The 15,340-nt window shown below is 52.0% G+C and overlaps 4 protein-coding genes across 4 annotated transcripts; 1 reads left to right on the top strand and 3 right to left on the bottom strand.

Annotated features, from left to right (window-relative positions):
- Positions 1–1,601: 1,601 nt before the first annotated feature.
- On the bottom strand, positions 1,602–4,455 carry ALTATR162_LOCUS1565 (uncharacterized protein; the record flags this gene model as incomplete). The annotated part of the gene is made up of 6 exons (XM_043309162.1): positions 1,602–2,175; positions 2,368–2,615; positions 2,678–2,895; positions 2,972–3,139; positions 3,193–4,031; positions 4,082–4,455. The coding sequence occupies 6 exons, from the start codon at positions 4,453–4,455 to the stop codon at positions 1,602–1,604; spliced, it is 2,421 nt and encodes an 806-aa protein (XP_043165097.1).
- Positions 4,456–4,861: 406 nt separating this feature from the next.
- Positions 4,862–9,147, top strand: ALTATR162_LOCUS1564 (uncharacterized protein; the record flags this gene model as incomplete). The annotated part of the gene is made up of 4 exons (XM_043309161.1): positions 4,862–5,277; positions 5,327–6,980; positions 7,620–7,922; positions 8,011–9,147. 4 exons carry the CDS (start codon positions 4,862–4,864, stop codon positions 9,145–9,147), a joined length of 3,510 nt encoding a protein of 1,169 aa, XP_043165096.1.
- Positions 9,148–9,600: 453 nt separating this feature from the next.
- Positions 9,601–10,922, bottom strand: ALTATR162_LOCUS1563 (uncharacterized protein; the record flags this gene model as incomplete). Its single annotated transcript, XM_043309160.1, has 2 exons — positions 9,601–10,796; positions 10,847–10,922. The coding sequence occupies 2 exons, from the start codon at positions 10,920–10,922 to the stop codon at positions 9,601–9,603; spliced, it is 1,272 nt and encodes a 423-aa protein (XP_043165095.1).
- Positions 10,923–13,167: 2,245 nt separating this feature from the next.
- ALTATR162_LOCUS1562 (uncharacterized protein) lies at positions 13,168–15,223 on the bottom strand (the record flags this gene model as incomplete). The annotated part of the gene is made up of 4 exons (XM_043309159.1): positions 13,168–14,136; positions 14,184–14,786; positions 14,833–14,900; positions 14,950–15,223. The coding sequence occupies 4 exons, from the start codon at positions 15,221–15,223 to the stop codon at positions 13,168–13,170; spliced, it is 1,914 nt and encodes a 637-aa protein (XP_043165094.1).
- Between the last annotated feature and the right edge of the window lie 117 nt (positions 15,224–15,340).

The raw sequence follows: 15,340 nt of genomic DNA, 5'->3' as shown, positions 1-15,340 counted from the left end.
CGTGTCGCATCTTTGTACCATTGGAACATCGAGTTGATCGCCTTTGAGAGCTCTGAGAGATTCCACTTGTCGATGCAGCAAGTGTCGATCCAGAAGTACTGCAGCTTGTCCTGGGCTGCTTGTTTGGCGCAAAATGCAAGCTTTCTATAGCCTTCTTCCTTCTCCCTATAAGCTTCGCTCTGTACATCGTTAAAGAGAATCTCGGAGTCGCTCCATCTGTGCGACAGAATGGCGTAGGGTGGGACCGTTTTGCCGTGGAAATCTGTCAAGACGAGCCTTCCCAGCGTGTCATAGTGGAGAAGCCGCATAGCGTTTGCAGTTGTAGCTTAGCCTAGGAATAGCGAGGTATGAATGACTTTTGATGTGTCAAGAGTAGAATAGCATAGTCGCGACAGAGCAAAGCAGGTAGAGGACGCTTACTCTGGGCTGCTGTAAAAGCTGCATGTCGAGGAAGTGCATGCGACTAAACTAAGTGGATGCTAGGCACTTCGGGGATCCTACGCTAGACATTGTTCGCTATCTGAACCCACGTTAGACTACTGCACATGTGGGCAGGGTGCCAGCGGGTAGAGCAGTCATACTCAAACTGTCATCGTAGCGCCTCTCGACACCATGTTAATGAGGTCGATTGCGCAGCGATATAGGCCGTGTAGATGTGAAGATACTGTCTTGTTGCGCACACTTTGTGCACTATTCCGCAGAGGTTCAACAAAAGGCTAATTGGTTTGTAGTAGAAGTAGTATAAGCCCGAGCTAAGCGCCTTTTAATAACGTGTTCCACCAATAAGCTGGACACGCCAGTAAGCTGAACACCTGTCACGATGTTCCATTACCACAGGATTCCAGCCACAGACTGGTGAGCCACCGGGAACCCTTCGGGGCACCGTCGGATCACACCAGCCACAATCACGTGACGTAGGTATATATCATCCCTCTGAGAGGCTTGATAGCTCCTCAAGAATTCGTCTCAATACAAGCCTATACCGATATCTCAGTGCCTGTCCAACTACTCCTCACAACACCCCACCAAGTTATCGCGACTTAGCTTGCGCCAACGACTATAACCCGGCAACAATACCCTAAACAGACCTCTCATGAAGTTGAACTAAGTCTTGCAATAGTCTCCTATCACAGTTATCTACGCTAGTTACTCAGCGCGCTTGCGACAGTGTACGACGTCGTAAGATTAATTCTACGAACGCGTCTCCGTGGTACCTAGCTGTTACGACCTAACCGAGGAGATGCCTAGGGAGTCAGCGTAATCACTTTGAAGGATTGCACGGCACAGTGCAGGGCTGCGGCACAGCAACCACGCCGCAGTCACGTGCCCGCCAAGAGGACAGCTGCTTACGCTCAACAGTGAGCAGCTTACGGCCAATCAGCATGCGCTTAATGTTGAGCATCACACTCATTAGTATATAGCCTTTGGCAATGGATTCTTACAATCTAGTGTGTTCAACTTTGTATCAAATCTAAGGATTACTACTTTGCTTCTCAACTATCGTGTTATTATATCGATCTTCCAATCGTGCTAGTACAAAACTCGTCCATCGTCGTCCACCTATTCGCTAAAAACCAACACTAAACTGAAACCTGCAACTTCTAACCAGCCAGCTCAACCCTCCTTCTCAACAACGCCCGCGCCTCCGTCTCACTCAGAAGCTCCAATCCCAAGTCCTCGAGCACATCCCTCGCAGATTGATTGTCCGCAAAAATACGCCTTTCCACCTCCCAAAGCCCCAGTTCCCCTCCATTAGCCTCAGACGCCGTGTCACGGGCGGGTTTTGCTTTTTGCGGAGCATCATGCACCTCATCACCGTCTTCTGCGGCCCAAGCCCCAGTATCCCAGTCCTCATCATCCTCGCCACCATCGTCACCCCGACCTGCTGCAGTATCAACCTGCGAGGCTGAACCGCCTTTTACGGGTAATCCGACGATTTTGACGCCTTCAAGACATTTCCTTAGACCCGCTTCTGCGACTCCTGTACCCACGTGCTTGTCCACAACTCGGCATATAGCAGCCAGGTCAGCATGGAGCTGGGCAGCTCCTTGAGCAGAGAAGCGGTACCGGCTTAGCACATTCTCCCAGAGCGTAGTCGAGATGGTAGTCAGGACGGCCCGAGTGATGCGGCGCAGCGGCGCGGATGCTAGGGCGCGCGTGAGGAATGCTAGCGTGCTACGTAGGTAAGTAAGTAATGGGTCGATCTCTGCAGTCGGGGAGAGTTCTGTGGCGTTCGAGGCGGAAGCGGAAGGGCCGCTTAGAGTTGCCCATGGGTTGCTGTTTAAGAAAAAAAGCAAGGTCAGTAAGTGGGTTTAGACATGTAGGGTTTCGGATCAACGGTGCAAGGGTCCAAATGTGGAAACGTACATGTGCCGATATGGACGCAGCGCCTCACGGACATTGCTGTTGAGCGTGTCGATGATAATCTTCTCACTGCGTTCGCGGAGGCGCGCGTACCACGATGCTGTTTCGTCAAAGAGCGAGCCACCGTCGACGTCGTCATTTTCAACGTTCTTGGATGTGCGTTCCGCCACATCGGCAACGCTCATGGTACCAATATTGCTAGTCTGGCCACGAGCACGATCTTGTAGACCTTCCCAGATATCGAGGAAGAACTAAGGAACAAGGGGTTAGCTGGCGTTTGTGTCACACAAGAATTATGCGAGTGAGAGCCTACCACATCGTCGCTCCAGTCACGCATTGCCCGTTCAAGGTAGTCGGCACTGCCATACGTCTTGCAAAGGCGCTCCAGTCCCTCAACGCCAAGCAGCTTTTCCTGTTCCTCCTTGGTCACACCGCCCATAGCGCGACCCAGTGACGTGGTGATGGACAGATACGCTTCCAGATTGCTCTGCAGCCTTTCGTGGAGTTTATCGAATATGGCAATCTGAATGTCTATCAGGAAGGTGAGCTTCTGGCTAAAGGATGTCAAGGGTCTGTATCGATCTGCAATATGTAGTGGATTAGCGACAGATCTGGAAAGGAGGGGCTGGCGAGGACATGCCCGTTATGGTTTCAAGCAAGTCGTTGACGCGGATCGCTCCCTTGGTGGGCTTGGTGGCTTTGGGATCGACGCTCTCGTAGTCGAGATCACCAAAGTCTGGAGCCTCGACAATGTTCTGATAGCGAGACAGTGCGACTACCGGAAGTCAGCGATCCGAGAGATGTCCCTCGGGCGGCAGATCAACGTACAGTCTTTTTCTACCTGCAGCCATCGACCAAACCAGTCGCCTTGAACAAGAAACTCCCATGACAGGCCCTTCCATCCGTCAACGCCGTAGCCGCCGTCATATCCCCAAATGTCTCTGATAGTCGTGTCAAAGCTCATTATCTCGTGCATGAGGTGGCTCAGCAGCTGGGGCTGGCCTGCGACTTTGGGCAGTAGCGAGCCAATCTTGGTGCGCAGCATGGGCAGTAGAGCGGTTATAAAGGCGGACATTGCATCAATGTAGACGGGGTTAAGTGCGAGATCTGTGCCTCGGAAGTGACGAAGTAGGACAGGTTGCACATGGTCACTAACGAATGCGCTGTAGTCGTCCAAAAGCGTGGTAATGTGAGAGAGAAAGTACTCTGGCCTATCGATGCGGTTGGTGGGCCTGTCACCGTCGAAGTGATAGCGGAAGCGCATCTCGAGCGGCTGCACGAGCACCTCAATGGGGAAGAGCACGGGCGGTAGTTTGACCTTGTCGCCCGGCCCGCTGGCATAGCTCTTGCCCTGCAGCTCGGGAAGCTGCAGGTCCAGCAGCTTCACGATGGCAGTCTCCCATTCCTCGTGCAGCTGGCTTGGGATGTTTGCTTTGGGCGTGGGCCAGTGTATCTTCTTGAGGACGCGGTCGAGATGGGAGGAGAAGGCGTCGAGGATCTTGGTGCGCAGGGCCTGGGTGATGGTGTTGACGTGGTGGAGCAGCTGGGGAGCAGCGCCCTCGGCGTCGTCTTGGAGGTTGATGAGGCGGGTGTGCAGTGCGCGCAGCTGTTTGTAGGGCTCGAGGGCGGCTTCATTGGACGTCTGGAGCTGCGACTGGGCTTGTTTGCTGCGACGGATCAGCTGACGAGGCCGTATCAGACACAATGGCTGTCCTACCTGAGTACGTCGACTTCAGCCAGCAGTTGCACGTATCCATGGGCCACATCGAGGCGGTGGAGTGTGTCGAGGACCTGTTCAAAGCGGGGCACGGCATCGTCACTCGTCTCGGAGGCAGTGATGACCATCAAGCGGCGGTCAATATCGGCTTGCTCGTGCTTGAAGTGGTCGGCGCGCCGGGTGAGGTCGCCATGGTGCGAATGCGACGCCTCCTTGGCCGTATGTAGGTCGCGCTGTGCGTCGTCGAGCTGCTGGCGGAGGAGGCCATGCTGCGTGGTGATGTTAGCCAATAGGGCGTCGAGCTCGTCTAGGTCGGCGGCATTCTGGAGCTTGTCGTCGAGGAAGTCGGCGACGCGAGTCTGGTTGTCGTCCATCTCGTACGATGTTTGAATTTGGTGGGCGTTGGCCTGCGCCTAGGCATGTCACTACGCAGCTGTGGCGACGTCGGTAGGAGGGCCTGGGTGGTTCGTGCGGCACCTCCCACGATTTTGTGGCGTCCCCGATCGATCATCCCAGCGATTCCTAGATCCAAGATCCAAGATCCAACCGTGCGTCAGGCCACTATTGGAGAACATCCTTAATGCAAGCACTGCCGTGTCCCACGCCCCCGTAAACTTCTGTACCGCTGTCTCCGAGGCCTAGGCGCCTCTGTTCTGCTCGTGTCTATTTACTGCGTGGCCTGCCCTGCACAATCGCGAGAGCACTGCAGACTGACCTCCCCACCCGTTAGCCGAAGTTGCGAACTTTTTTTGTGTTGCGCCGCCGTCATCGCCAGTCGCCATGCCCAAGGAACACAAGAAGCGCGGTCGTCGCGAGGAGCAGAAGAAGCGGAAGAGGGATGTCGACGACGATGCAAGTGCAAAACGATTCAAAAAAGAAGACATCGATCAGCTCGAAGCTGAAAACCCTGCCCAACATGTCGCCGAACATGACGTCGCCCGCCCAGATGCGACGCCCTTCTACGGAATGCTCGACGAGCAGGAGCAGGAGTACTTCAAGAAGGCCGACGAGATGCTCGAGCTGAACCAATTCGAGAGCGATCAAGACCGCGACATTTTCCTCGCCAGTGTCTGGAGGGAGGCCGATGGCAAGGAACTGAAGATTGCGAGCAGCCAAACGTCGCGCCTGCTCGAACGGCTGATCCTTCTCTCCTCGCCAGACCAGCTCAAGGGCCTATTCCAGAAGTTCAGTGGCCAGTATGTGCGCCGTCGCTCTTTCCGCATCCAACATGCTAACACATCGCAGCTTCCTCAACCTCGTCCAGAACCGATTCGCCTCCCACTGCTGCGAAGCCCTCTTCATACAAGCTGCGCCCGTCGTCACCCAAGAGACTGCTATCAAGCCCGAGAAAATACAAACGCCGCCGTCGTCTGACCCCGACCAGGTCCTCGTTTCCATGGAGAATCTGTTTCTATACACGCTGGGCGAGCTGGAAGGCTACATGGGTTTCTTAATGACGGACAAGTATGCGTCGCATGTGCTACGCGTGCTGTTGGTCATCTTGTCGGGCGCTCCGCTTGAAAAACAGAACAAATCGGCCATGCAGAGCAAGAAGAAGGAAAAGGTCACAGTCTCAGGCGCAGAGAAAGAGCAAGAACGTTTGCTGGAAGAGAGAGCCGTGCCCGAAAGCTTTTCGGAAGCGCTGGAGAAGGTCATTACCGAGAGTGTCTCCGGGATTGAGTCGCACTACCTCCGCACTCTTACCACGCACCCACTCGGTAGTCCCACCCTACAACTGCTGCTCAAGCTGGAGCTTTCCCACTTTGGCAAGTCGCGGGCCAAGGACGAAAAGTCCATCATCCACCGACTACTGCCCGACAATCCCATTGCTGAGGGAACGGAAAGCGCCATCTTGATCAACGGGCTTGTATACGACACTATTGGCTCCAGACTGCTAGAAGTCATCATCGAGAATGCGCCTGGAAAGGTCTTCAAGTCCATCTACGGAGAGTTCTTCAAGGAGCGAATGGGTACGCTAGCACGCAATGAGATTGCAGCCTACGTGGTTGGAAAGATCATGGAACGACTTGGCAAGGACGACCTAGACGAGGCTATGCGTCAGATCGTGGACCAAATTCCTAGCCTGGTAGAACGTGGTCGGACAGGAGTTATCAAGACGCTCATTGAGCGATGCGTGGCTCGAGAGATAGACTGCTCGCCTATCAAGGCCCAGCTGGAGACCGCATATGCCGGTTCCAACGGCTTTGAAGTTACACGCATCCTCAAGCTCAGTGAGGAGGATGGTAAGCCTCGTGCCAAACACGAGCATTCGCCAGAAAAGGTACATGGTTCGCTGCTGGCACAAACCATGATGACGGTGGATGGACCCCTTGGTCAGCTCGTGTTTGACTCTCTTGCCAACCTATCTCCTGAACTCGCGATTCAGCTGGCCCGCGACTCTACAGCATCGCGTACGCTTCAAGCAGCCTTGATGTCCAAGAATGCTTCTGTTATCTTTCGACGAAAGATGATACAACAGTTCTATGGCAAGATTGGTGAACTCGCACTGGACCCTGCCGCGTCTCATGTAATCGACGCCATATGGCACGGTACAGCTGGCCTCGCCTTCATCCGCGAGCGCATTGCTGAAGAGCTGGCTGAGAACGAGAACTCGCTACGCGAATCCTTCGTGGGTCGCGCAGTCTGGCGAAACTGGCGCATGGATCTATACAAACGCAAACGCGGTGATTGGGTCACACAATCGCGTTACACAGCCGGTAATGACGGCTTCCAGAGCTTCCCAGAGTCAAATGGTGATGCAACACCACCGCAAAACCATCGACAGGGAAGACATCTGACCGCCATCGAACTAGCACGGCAAAAGCACGCCGCTGCCAAGGCCGCACAAGCCAAGGATGGCAAGAAGCCGAGGAAGGGGAGTCAGACAACAAACAGCAGCGTAAGCAACGGAAGCAGCAGCAGCAAGGCAAAGAGCCTTGCTGCACAATAATAGTGTCTCATCCCGTTTTTGTACAGGGATTTCATATGTTCAGCACCGTTCCTGAGAATGAGGCATGCAAAAACGGCGTTTTTTCGAGCAGGGTTTGGGTGGGTCCTGAGTACGCATTTTTCTGATTCGACGACTCTAGATACCTTTTAGTGGCTTAATTGCATGAGAACTTTCGCGTTTTAGGAATGTGGGCTTATACCCCGAGTAGACACAATCGATGACTCTATGTTCGTCATTCTTCTATGTCAGCGCTAACGCCGATATCTTAGCAATCTTCTTTGTACACTGTGACTTCTTCTACATTCATCTTACATCTTAACCGTGAACCAAACTTGCTTTCTTGACAATCTTCATATTAATTTGCCATAATCTCTCTAGAATTACCTTGAAATGGCTCGCACACTACAGGAAAAACCACTCAATCGCGCTGATGAAGTCAAAGACGTAAGTGGTGCTTCGGAAGAGCATTCCGACCATGTTCGGAAACATCCTGAACTCACATTATTCCCCTCACCTGTTATCACATCACCACATACCAATCGAAATTCAGGGATCAGCTATGGAGATGCCTGCTAACAATACAAATAGCTTCTCGACGCCGTTCAAGAGCTGATAATACCCTTTATCCGCTCCGCAGACGAAGACGCAGCGACAAAGCACACAGGCCACGGACTGAAGATCGAAGGTGGCGGGCCCAGAACCACGTTAGTGGAGCATCACCCACCTAAGAAGCTGGAATCCATCCTTAGGGAGGAGCTGGAAATCAACGATGAGAGGGCCGGTAAAGATGGGTTGCTAAAGGTTGTGGAAAGTGTTTTGAAATACTCCGTGAACACATGGGATCAAGGGTTTCTTGATAAGTTGTACGCCAGTACGAATGCCGTGGGAGTAGTCAGTGAGCTGTTATTGGCAGTATTGAACACTAATGCATGTTTTGCCCTCCAGATTTTATGAAGACGACACGACTAACAACCCTCAGTCACACGTCTACCAAGTCTCCCCCGTCCTAACACTGGTCGAAAAACGGACTACAAAATATCTAGCCTCACTATTTGGCCTTCCTTCCTCCACTTCAGGAGGCATCTCCCAACCAGGAGGCAGCGCATCAAACAGTTCTGCCATAGTAATCGCTCGCAACACCCTTTACCCCGAGACAAAAACCGACGGTAACGGATCTCACAAATTCACCGTCTTCACTTCAGCCCACGGCCACTACTCAGTTGAGAAAGCAGCCAACCTTTTCGGTCTTGGCTCCAAGAACGTCATACCGGTCCCCGTGGACGATCGTGGCTGCATGATCCCCTCCGAATTTGAACGCTGCGTAAAGGAAAGCAAAGAGCGCGGCGAAACACCACTGATACTCAACGCAACAGCCGGAACCACCGTCCTCGGCTCCTTCGACCCCTTCACCGCTCTCAGCAAGATCTGTAAAGAACAAAACCTCTGGTTCCATATTGACGGCTCGTGGGGTGGAAGTGTAGTATTCAACGCCCAGTACCGCGAGTCACGGCTCAAGGGCGCTGAACTCGCCGACAGTATAACCATCAACCCGCACAAGATGCTCGGTGTACCAGTGACATGTTCCTTCCTCCTGGGCCGCGACATGAACACCTTCCACCGTGCCCTCACACTACCTGCCGGCTACCTCTTCCACAACGCGCCGGGAACCGATGCAGCGGATATCCACGACCTCGCTGATCTGACCCCCCAATGCGGTCGTCGCGCTGACTCGCTCAAGATGTTCCTAGCCTTGCAATACTACGGTGCGCAGCACTTTAGCGATTTGGTGGCCCGTGGATACGAGAACGGAGAGTATCTTTTGAGGGAACTGAAGGAGAGTGGCAACTTCAAGACAATTAGTCCGGAACCGCTGCCGTGTCTGCAGGTGTGCTTTTATTATGCCAGGGGAGGGGAACTGAAGGGAGAGGCGGATGCGAATAGCAAGGCGACGACGGAGATTGCTAGTAGGCTTATTAGCAGAGGATTCATGATTGACTTTGCGCCGGGTGACAAGGGTAAATTCTTTAGGGTTGTGGTTAATGGGGGATTGATCAAGGGCACGTTGGATGGACTTGTCAAGGCATTGGAGGAGACCGCTGCAGATTTAGGGTATTAAATAGACCAATCGAGGATAAAGGGTATGGAGGCTGGTAGAAGGCAAAAAACATAGAGGAAAGAAAAACGACAACATCTGATATCTACGTATTAGACACATGAGGTATTATATAGCAAATCATAGAAAGTCGTACAACACAGACTCGTACAATAAGCAGCCCACGTGCAAGCCAGATCACATAATCGATTTGAAAACATTCATTCATTTGAGATTGTGGTATCTATGTTACATGATGTATGTTTCTCGTATCCATACCCATAGCATGTTAACACCAGAAATGATCTTCCATACACACTTACGCAGCACTGGGCCGCGGGTGCGTCGGCAAGAAAGATGGCAGAAGTGATGGGTGTATAAACTTGCTTGTTGGGAGATGCAATAAGAAAGATGCATGTCGTAAGACGTAAGACGCGATATCCTTCCAACAAGTTGTGGTAGCTCTCTTCAGGACAGTTAATCGATTACACCCCAATAACGCTCAGCGTTGAAGGTTGATGCAGAGTCTGCCTTCCACCCCGAGTCGAAGGCACTGAAGAGGAACATGTCGCCATTGAAATTGGCACGGATCGATTCAAGAGCGATACGCTGGTTGTCAGGTGAGGGGATAGCAGCGCCATTGGCATTACCCTGGCGAGGCCAACCAGACTCGGTGACGACGATGCGCTTGTTATCACAGGCAGATTTCACACGCTCAACTTGGCTCTTGACAAACGCACCGGCATCCTGAGCCTGTGTGTTTCTGTCGAAGAAAGCGTGGATGTTGACCATGACCACATCTGAGGCCCCACAGATAGCAGGATTATCGATCGTAGCAGGTGCGGTCTCGACTGCGCCCACAGGACCGTTGTAACCGACGCTTTGCAGCTGACTGCGAGCGCGACCGATGGCGTCAACGACTTGTGAGGATGTCATTCTGTGCTCGTTGACACGCTCATTCTCGACGGCGAAGAGTTGGATAACATCCCAATTGCCGCCGGCATACTGATCGATGGCGCTCTTGTAGGCCTGGATGACTTGGCTGAGGTCTTCGCCGCCACCGCTGGTATCTAGGTATGCGCCACCCATAAGCTTCTGACCGTTTTTGATGGCGTTCTGAACTGCAAGCGGAATCTGATTGCAGTCCATGCCATATATGCGGATGACTTTGTAATCCTTCATCCTACTGAATTCACTAGCGAGTTGATCCGCAGTCTTGCAGTTGGCGGAGCCAGTGTAGGCATCCCAAGTTATGCCCAGAGGCAGGATACCAGCTGGAGACGATGGTTGCGGTGTAGGCCCAGGCTCTTGTGTGGGAGCAGGCGCCGCAGGTGGGGTTTCGGAAGGAGTAGAGAGGGTCGCCTGTGTTGTAGTCGCATCCTGGACATCGACAGCAGTAGGCTCCGCTGAAGGTGAAGCGAGCGTGGACGACGGCTCTTCTGATGAGGTAGGTAAGGAAGCTGGTTCTGGCACGGGCGATGAAGTCTGCGGAGGCTCGGAACTTGAAAGTACTGCCTCAGCTGTAGTTGCGGCTACAGTTACAGAGGTAGAGCTAGTGAGTATCGCCGAAGTTGTGGTTGAATAAGCCGCGCCCGCCTCGTCGACGTAGACGATAGCTTCGGCAATCGTCTCGGTGACATATACCACCTCGGTGACAAGCTTGCGCTTGTGGTCTACAGGTTGTTAGGAAAAAAGCTTGCTGCTGGTTGCTCTTGTAACTCACTGAGAGGACGTCCGCTCGCAGAGCCCACAAGAAGACTGACAGCTGCTAGAGCGCTCGCTAAAACGATGGACTTCATGGTGATGATGAAGCGAGCGTTATGGAATGTTTAGCCTGTGTGTATGACGTAAAGGTGCTGTTTGTGGGAATGTTGTCGGGTGTTTGAATGAGACTCGGTGAGTACAGCGTAGCGCAGATATAGGGTTGAGAAATGAGCGACTGACTGCCTGCAGTGAAAGAAAGGAAAGAGAGTCCAGTTGGGTCGATGCCGGGAAGCTGTGAACCAAAGGGAACGGTAGAGACTGTATTCGGCGTTGAAGGGGAAGCGCAGTAAGTGATGTTAACGATTATGCGCTGTTATGGTACCCGTACCTGCCCACGCTAGCGTCTTTCGGGCAGCGCCAGCGCCATTTGAGCAATGACGACAAACGGCAAAGGAGATCGTTCTACAGGGTCCAGATATCATGGTCGCGACTGCCTTTAATGAGAAGATGTGGGGTGAAACGCGGACTGGAACTTATAGTAGGGAACATGGGATGAAACATCAAACTGCCTCAGGCGCAGAACTACAAACATCTCAACGAGTAATACCAAGTGGAGAAGGAAACAATTTATGTCAGAACAGGCAACCTGCCCATCAGACGAACTGATGGGCACGTGGCTTCTCAACATCAATAGCGATGAAGAAAGTAGCCAAGTATTGAACCAAGTGATGTAGAAATGCAGTCGATATCTCCATAGGTAAAGATTTCATAGATATGTAAATGGAAAGAAAAGCCAAAGATAGGGATTATGAAGAAAGAGATACACCAAGACTTGCCGAATCAAGTCACCAGGTCGTATATTCGCATGTATCCTGGTGTGCAAATGCAGCCACGAGAGCATGTGATTATGCTGCGACAGGCATAGGTATTAGCTGCGAGGTAAGTGTCTGTTGGTATACGAGTTGTGAAGATTGCTGCACCAGTTCTCTCGTGAGGTAAATACGTCGGCTTGTGATACCAATTTCTCGTTGGATTCGATGAACTGATAGATTAAAATGAGATGCAGGGTGTCGTTGGAAAGCGAACATAAGACGAAATCTGTCCGAGGATGAGAATAGTAAACCCGGCGCAGGATGAGTGGTGTGGTGTGGAATGCACTACGACTGGAACGATGGCTACTGAGCGCGAGAACCTACGAACGATATTCCTACATATTCGCAATGAGACGAAGTGCTTGCCGTTTGGTCGAGCGCCCACGACGCGCGCCTTGACAACAGCATTGTGAATGTTCTGGAGCTTGCAGGTGAGAGATGCAGTCCCAAGAAAAAACGAAGGATCAGAAAGCCTTTAGCCTAGATGATGTTACTCACTTGAAACCAGTTGGAGACGACGGCCTGCCATGAATGCAGTCCTCACGAGTAAAGTGAGGAACTTTGGACGCGCACCCGACAAACCACGCATAGGGTATGAGAGAATGCCTGCATCATGCTGTTGTTAGGGAGCACTGAATGGAAGTCGTTGATGGGAACTGGGATGTGGACGAAAAGGAGACCCGCAGGCTGGAGTCGGCCTGATAGCGGGGCACGTGTGCCGCCACAAAGCTGTCAAACCTCCTGGAAATCAAGCGCGGGGCATCTGCCATCTCACCTCCACCCCTTTCCGTGCCTGAATCCGCGTTGACTGCCTAGCAAATCGAGACGCGACAAGACCGCAAGTTGGATCGCGACAGTTGCGCGAGTGAAGCAAGAAGCACGACTCGAGCTGCATCCGCACAGGCAACAGTGCACGGCCAGCCCTTGCGTCTTCGTTGTAGACCGTGGGTTTCGCCGCCTGCACTGGCCTTCGCTTCCGTTAGCGTTCCCATTGGGCGCACCCACATTGACGATGAGTTTCGCTCACTATATATACGCAATATTTTGCGAGTCTTAATGTGCAGTGCGAGGATTTGTACGAACTCATTTCTTGCCTTTTACCAGAAGTGACCGCGAGTCCCGCACAACACTGCACTTACTCAATCTTTGGAAAACACCTCACCCTCTGTGGGTTCGAAACACTGTTTTTGCACTTTCTTTTTGCCTTTTTGCTCGCGCAGGCAACAACCACAACCACTCTGCTCTGGTAAGATCAAGACTGCCTACTAAATTGTTTACTGCGTTTACATTTCTGCAAGTCTCGAACAATATAATCTAGTCACAGGATCCAATGTCATCTTCACCTTACCGTGTCGATAAAGCCACTCATATTGTTTTCAAAAGCATCTCAAGATTTAATCATCGGTAACTAGGAAGTAGTCCATAGGCTCAGCATCGTAATGTACTTAAGACAATGCGCCACCGAAGTCTAACACTTCATCTTGATCCCCCTCCGCTTCTCTTTCTCTCTCCACTCGAACATAAACTGCACACCAGTGAACAACGCGCCACAAGCCGTGGCAAGGAACATCCAACCAGACCATGTCCCCACGATGCCACGAACCAAGTCCTTGAGACCATCTACTCCTAGCGCGAAGCCAACGAGATTGGCCGTCATGAGCATCAGGATCTCAAATACAGCGCCAACGCCGCATAGCCAGCGATAGGCATCCGGACTATTCTTCCACTTCCTCGCTGGGAAGATGTACGAAGCGATGATCTCAGGAAGAACGAACAATGTGACAAGCCAACCCCACATCAGTAATCGAAGCTGGATATCGTGCCAAATCGCGATGAAGGTAAACACGGCCAGGTAATTTCCAACTGACCTTGCCTTGCCCATCAGGCCTTCGCCCTTGCTTCCACCCAGCGGAATATAGAGGTATCTCAGACTCCACTTGTTGAAGCTGCGGTGCCACCCGCGCCAGAAATGCATGACGGAGTAGTTGTCAGACATGCATCTGACCATGTTCTCGGGAGGATCAATTCCGTCGATCAGCGACCAGAGACGGAAGAAGCGCCATGGAATGAGAAGTTTGAGCCAAATGTGCTTCAGGTTGAAGAAGCCCAACATACTGAGCTGGGCTGGTGTGTACTGCGACCAATCAGGTCTGGCGTGGAAGATGGCGACCATGTACATGTAATGAATCATGATTTCCATGGTGAGCAGGACAACGATGAAGCGAACGAGGTAGAGAGTGGTTCGTTTGGTGGTGATGCTGTGAGGTCTGTACCGGCATTGAGCGATGTAATCGTTAAAAGTAACGATGGGCCCGGCAAGGTAGAGAGGCGAGTACATGGCATAAGCGAAGTAGTTGCGGAATGTATAGTCAGTAGGTTTAGCAGGTATAGTGACTCGATCCCGCTCGGAGAGATTGGAAGGGTCGAGTTGTTTCTTCTTGATGTTATTAGCTATATCGAACTAAAGAAGGATGGGTAAAGTACTTCGAGGGGACTACTAGTACGAGAGTTTAAACTCCAGTAGTAGTCAAGATTGAAGCTTATCAAACGGAGAATGGTAAAGTTGAAGAGGACTTCCCACCGGGGTATTAAGCCGCCGTAGCTATCGAGGGTGTGGCCAAAATTGGACGCTGGCTGGCCTTTCTCGGATACTGTCGATGGGAGAAAAGTGCCAAGGATTGTGGCGTATGAATAGCCATCTGAGAACTCATTCGCGAACAGAGTGCCGACGTTAAAGATCCATGTGGCAGCTGGTACATACTGTCGAGGAAGCTTGGTTCCGATACAGTAGTTGGCATACAGAATGGCGAGGATCTTGAACGCGGAAAAGCCATGCAGAGCAGCGAGGAAAACGGCAGCAAAGACAAGGTCGAAGGAAATTCGTTGGTTCATGCGAGCATCTGCTGCAGCACTGGGAGTCAAGCCCATGGTAAGGCCTCCGTTGCCTGTCGAAGGCCGGACTTGAGTATACGTGTCCGCCCTCCAGAACAGGTCATAGGCCTTACGCAACATAGGATGAAGCAGGACAACGATGAAAAGGTAGGGAATGTTCTGGCGGAAACCGCCGTATTGAGCATCAGTGTTGTCCTGTAAAGTTAGGCTATGGCATGTGATCGTTAATGGTGCAACATACCACTTTGCGTCCAGGTATCCAACCATCGGATAGTAGATGGTCAAACTTTGGATAGTTTGGATGAGATTCTACAAACAGTCAACATAGTTCACCCTCTTTCTGCTATGCTGTACGAACCTTGAGACACATCCAGCACCAACTTGAACATGAAGAACACGCTAGTCAGAATGACCACGTAGTAGAAATAGAACTCCGGCGTGTTCCATAATGGGGGGTGACTTCTATTTTCTGAGCTCTTACTCCCATCCCGACCATCTTTGACCGGTACTGGTCCAACAGGATCAAGTTTGGCTTCCTCGAGCGCTTCTTTCGGGGGTGCGGTCGCCGGGACAATGAAGCGTGTATCGAGGGTATCCAGCGAGTAGAGCTGGCGAATAAATTTGAGGGCCATTGTATTGCCTACACTATCTCTTCATCTTCTGGTGTTTGAAAGTCCTGCATGTATGTCCCTGACTTGTGCGGAATGGAGGCGCGGGGGACAGGTGCGGTGATAGAGGCCAGGTCCGCA

The sequence above is a fragment of the Alternaria atra genome (assembly GCF_907166805.1).
Source record: "Alternaria atra isolate CS162 genome assembly, contig: 21, whole genome shotgun sequence".
NCBI lineage: Eukaryota > Fungi > Ascomycota > Dothideomycetes > Pleosporales > Pleosporaceae > Alternaria > Alternaria atra.
This window is presented reverse-complemented; position numbering and strand designations above follow the sequence as displayed.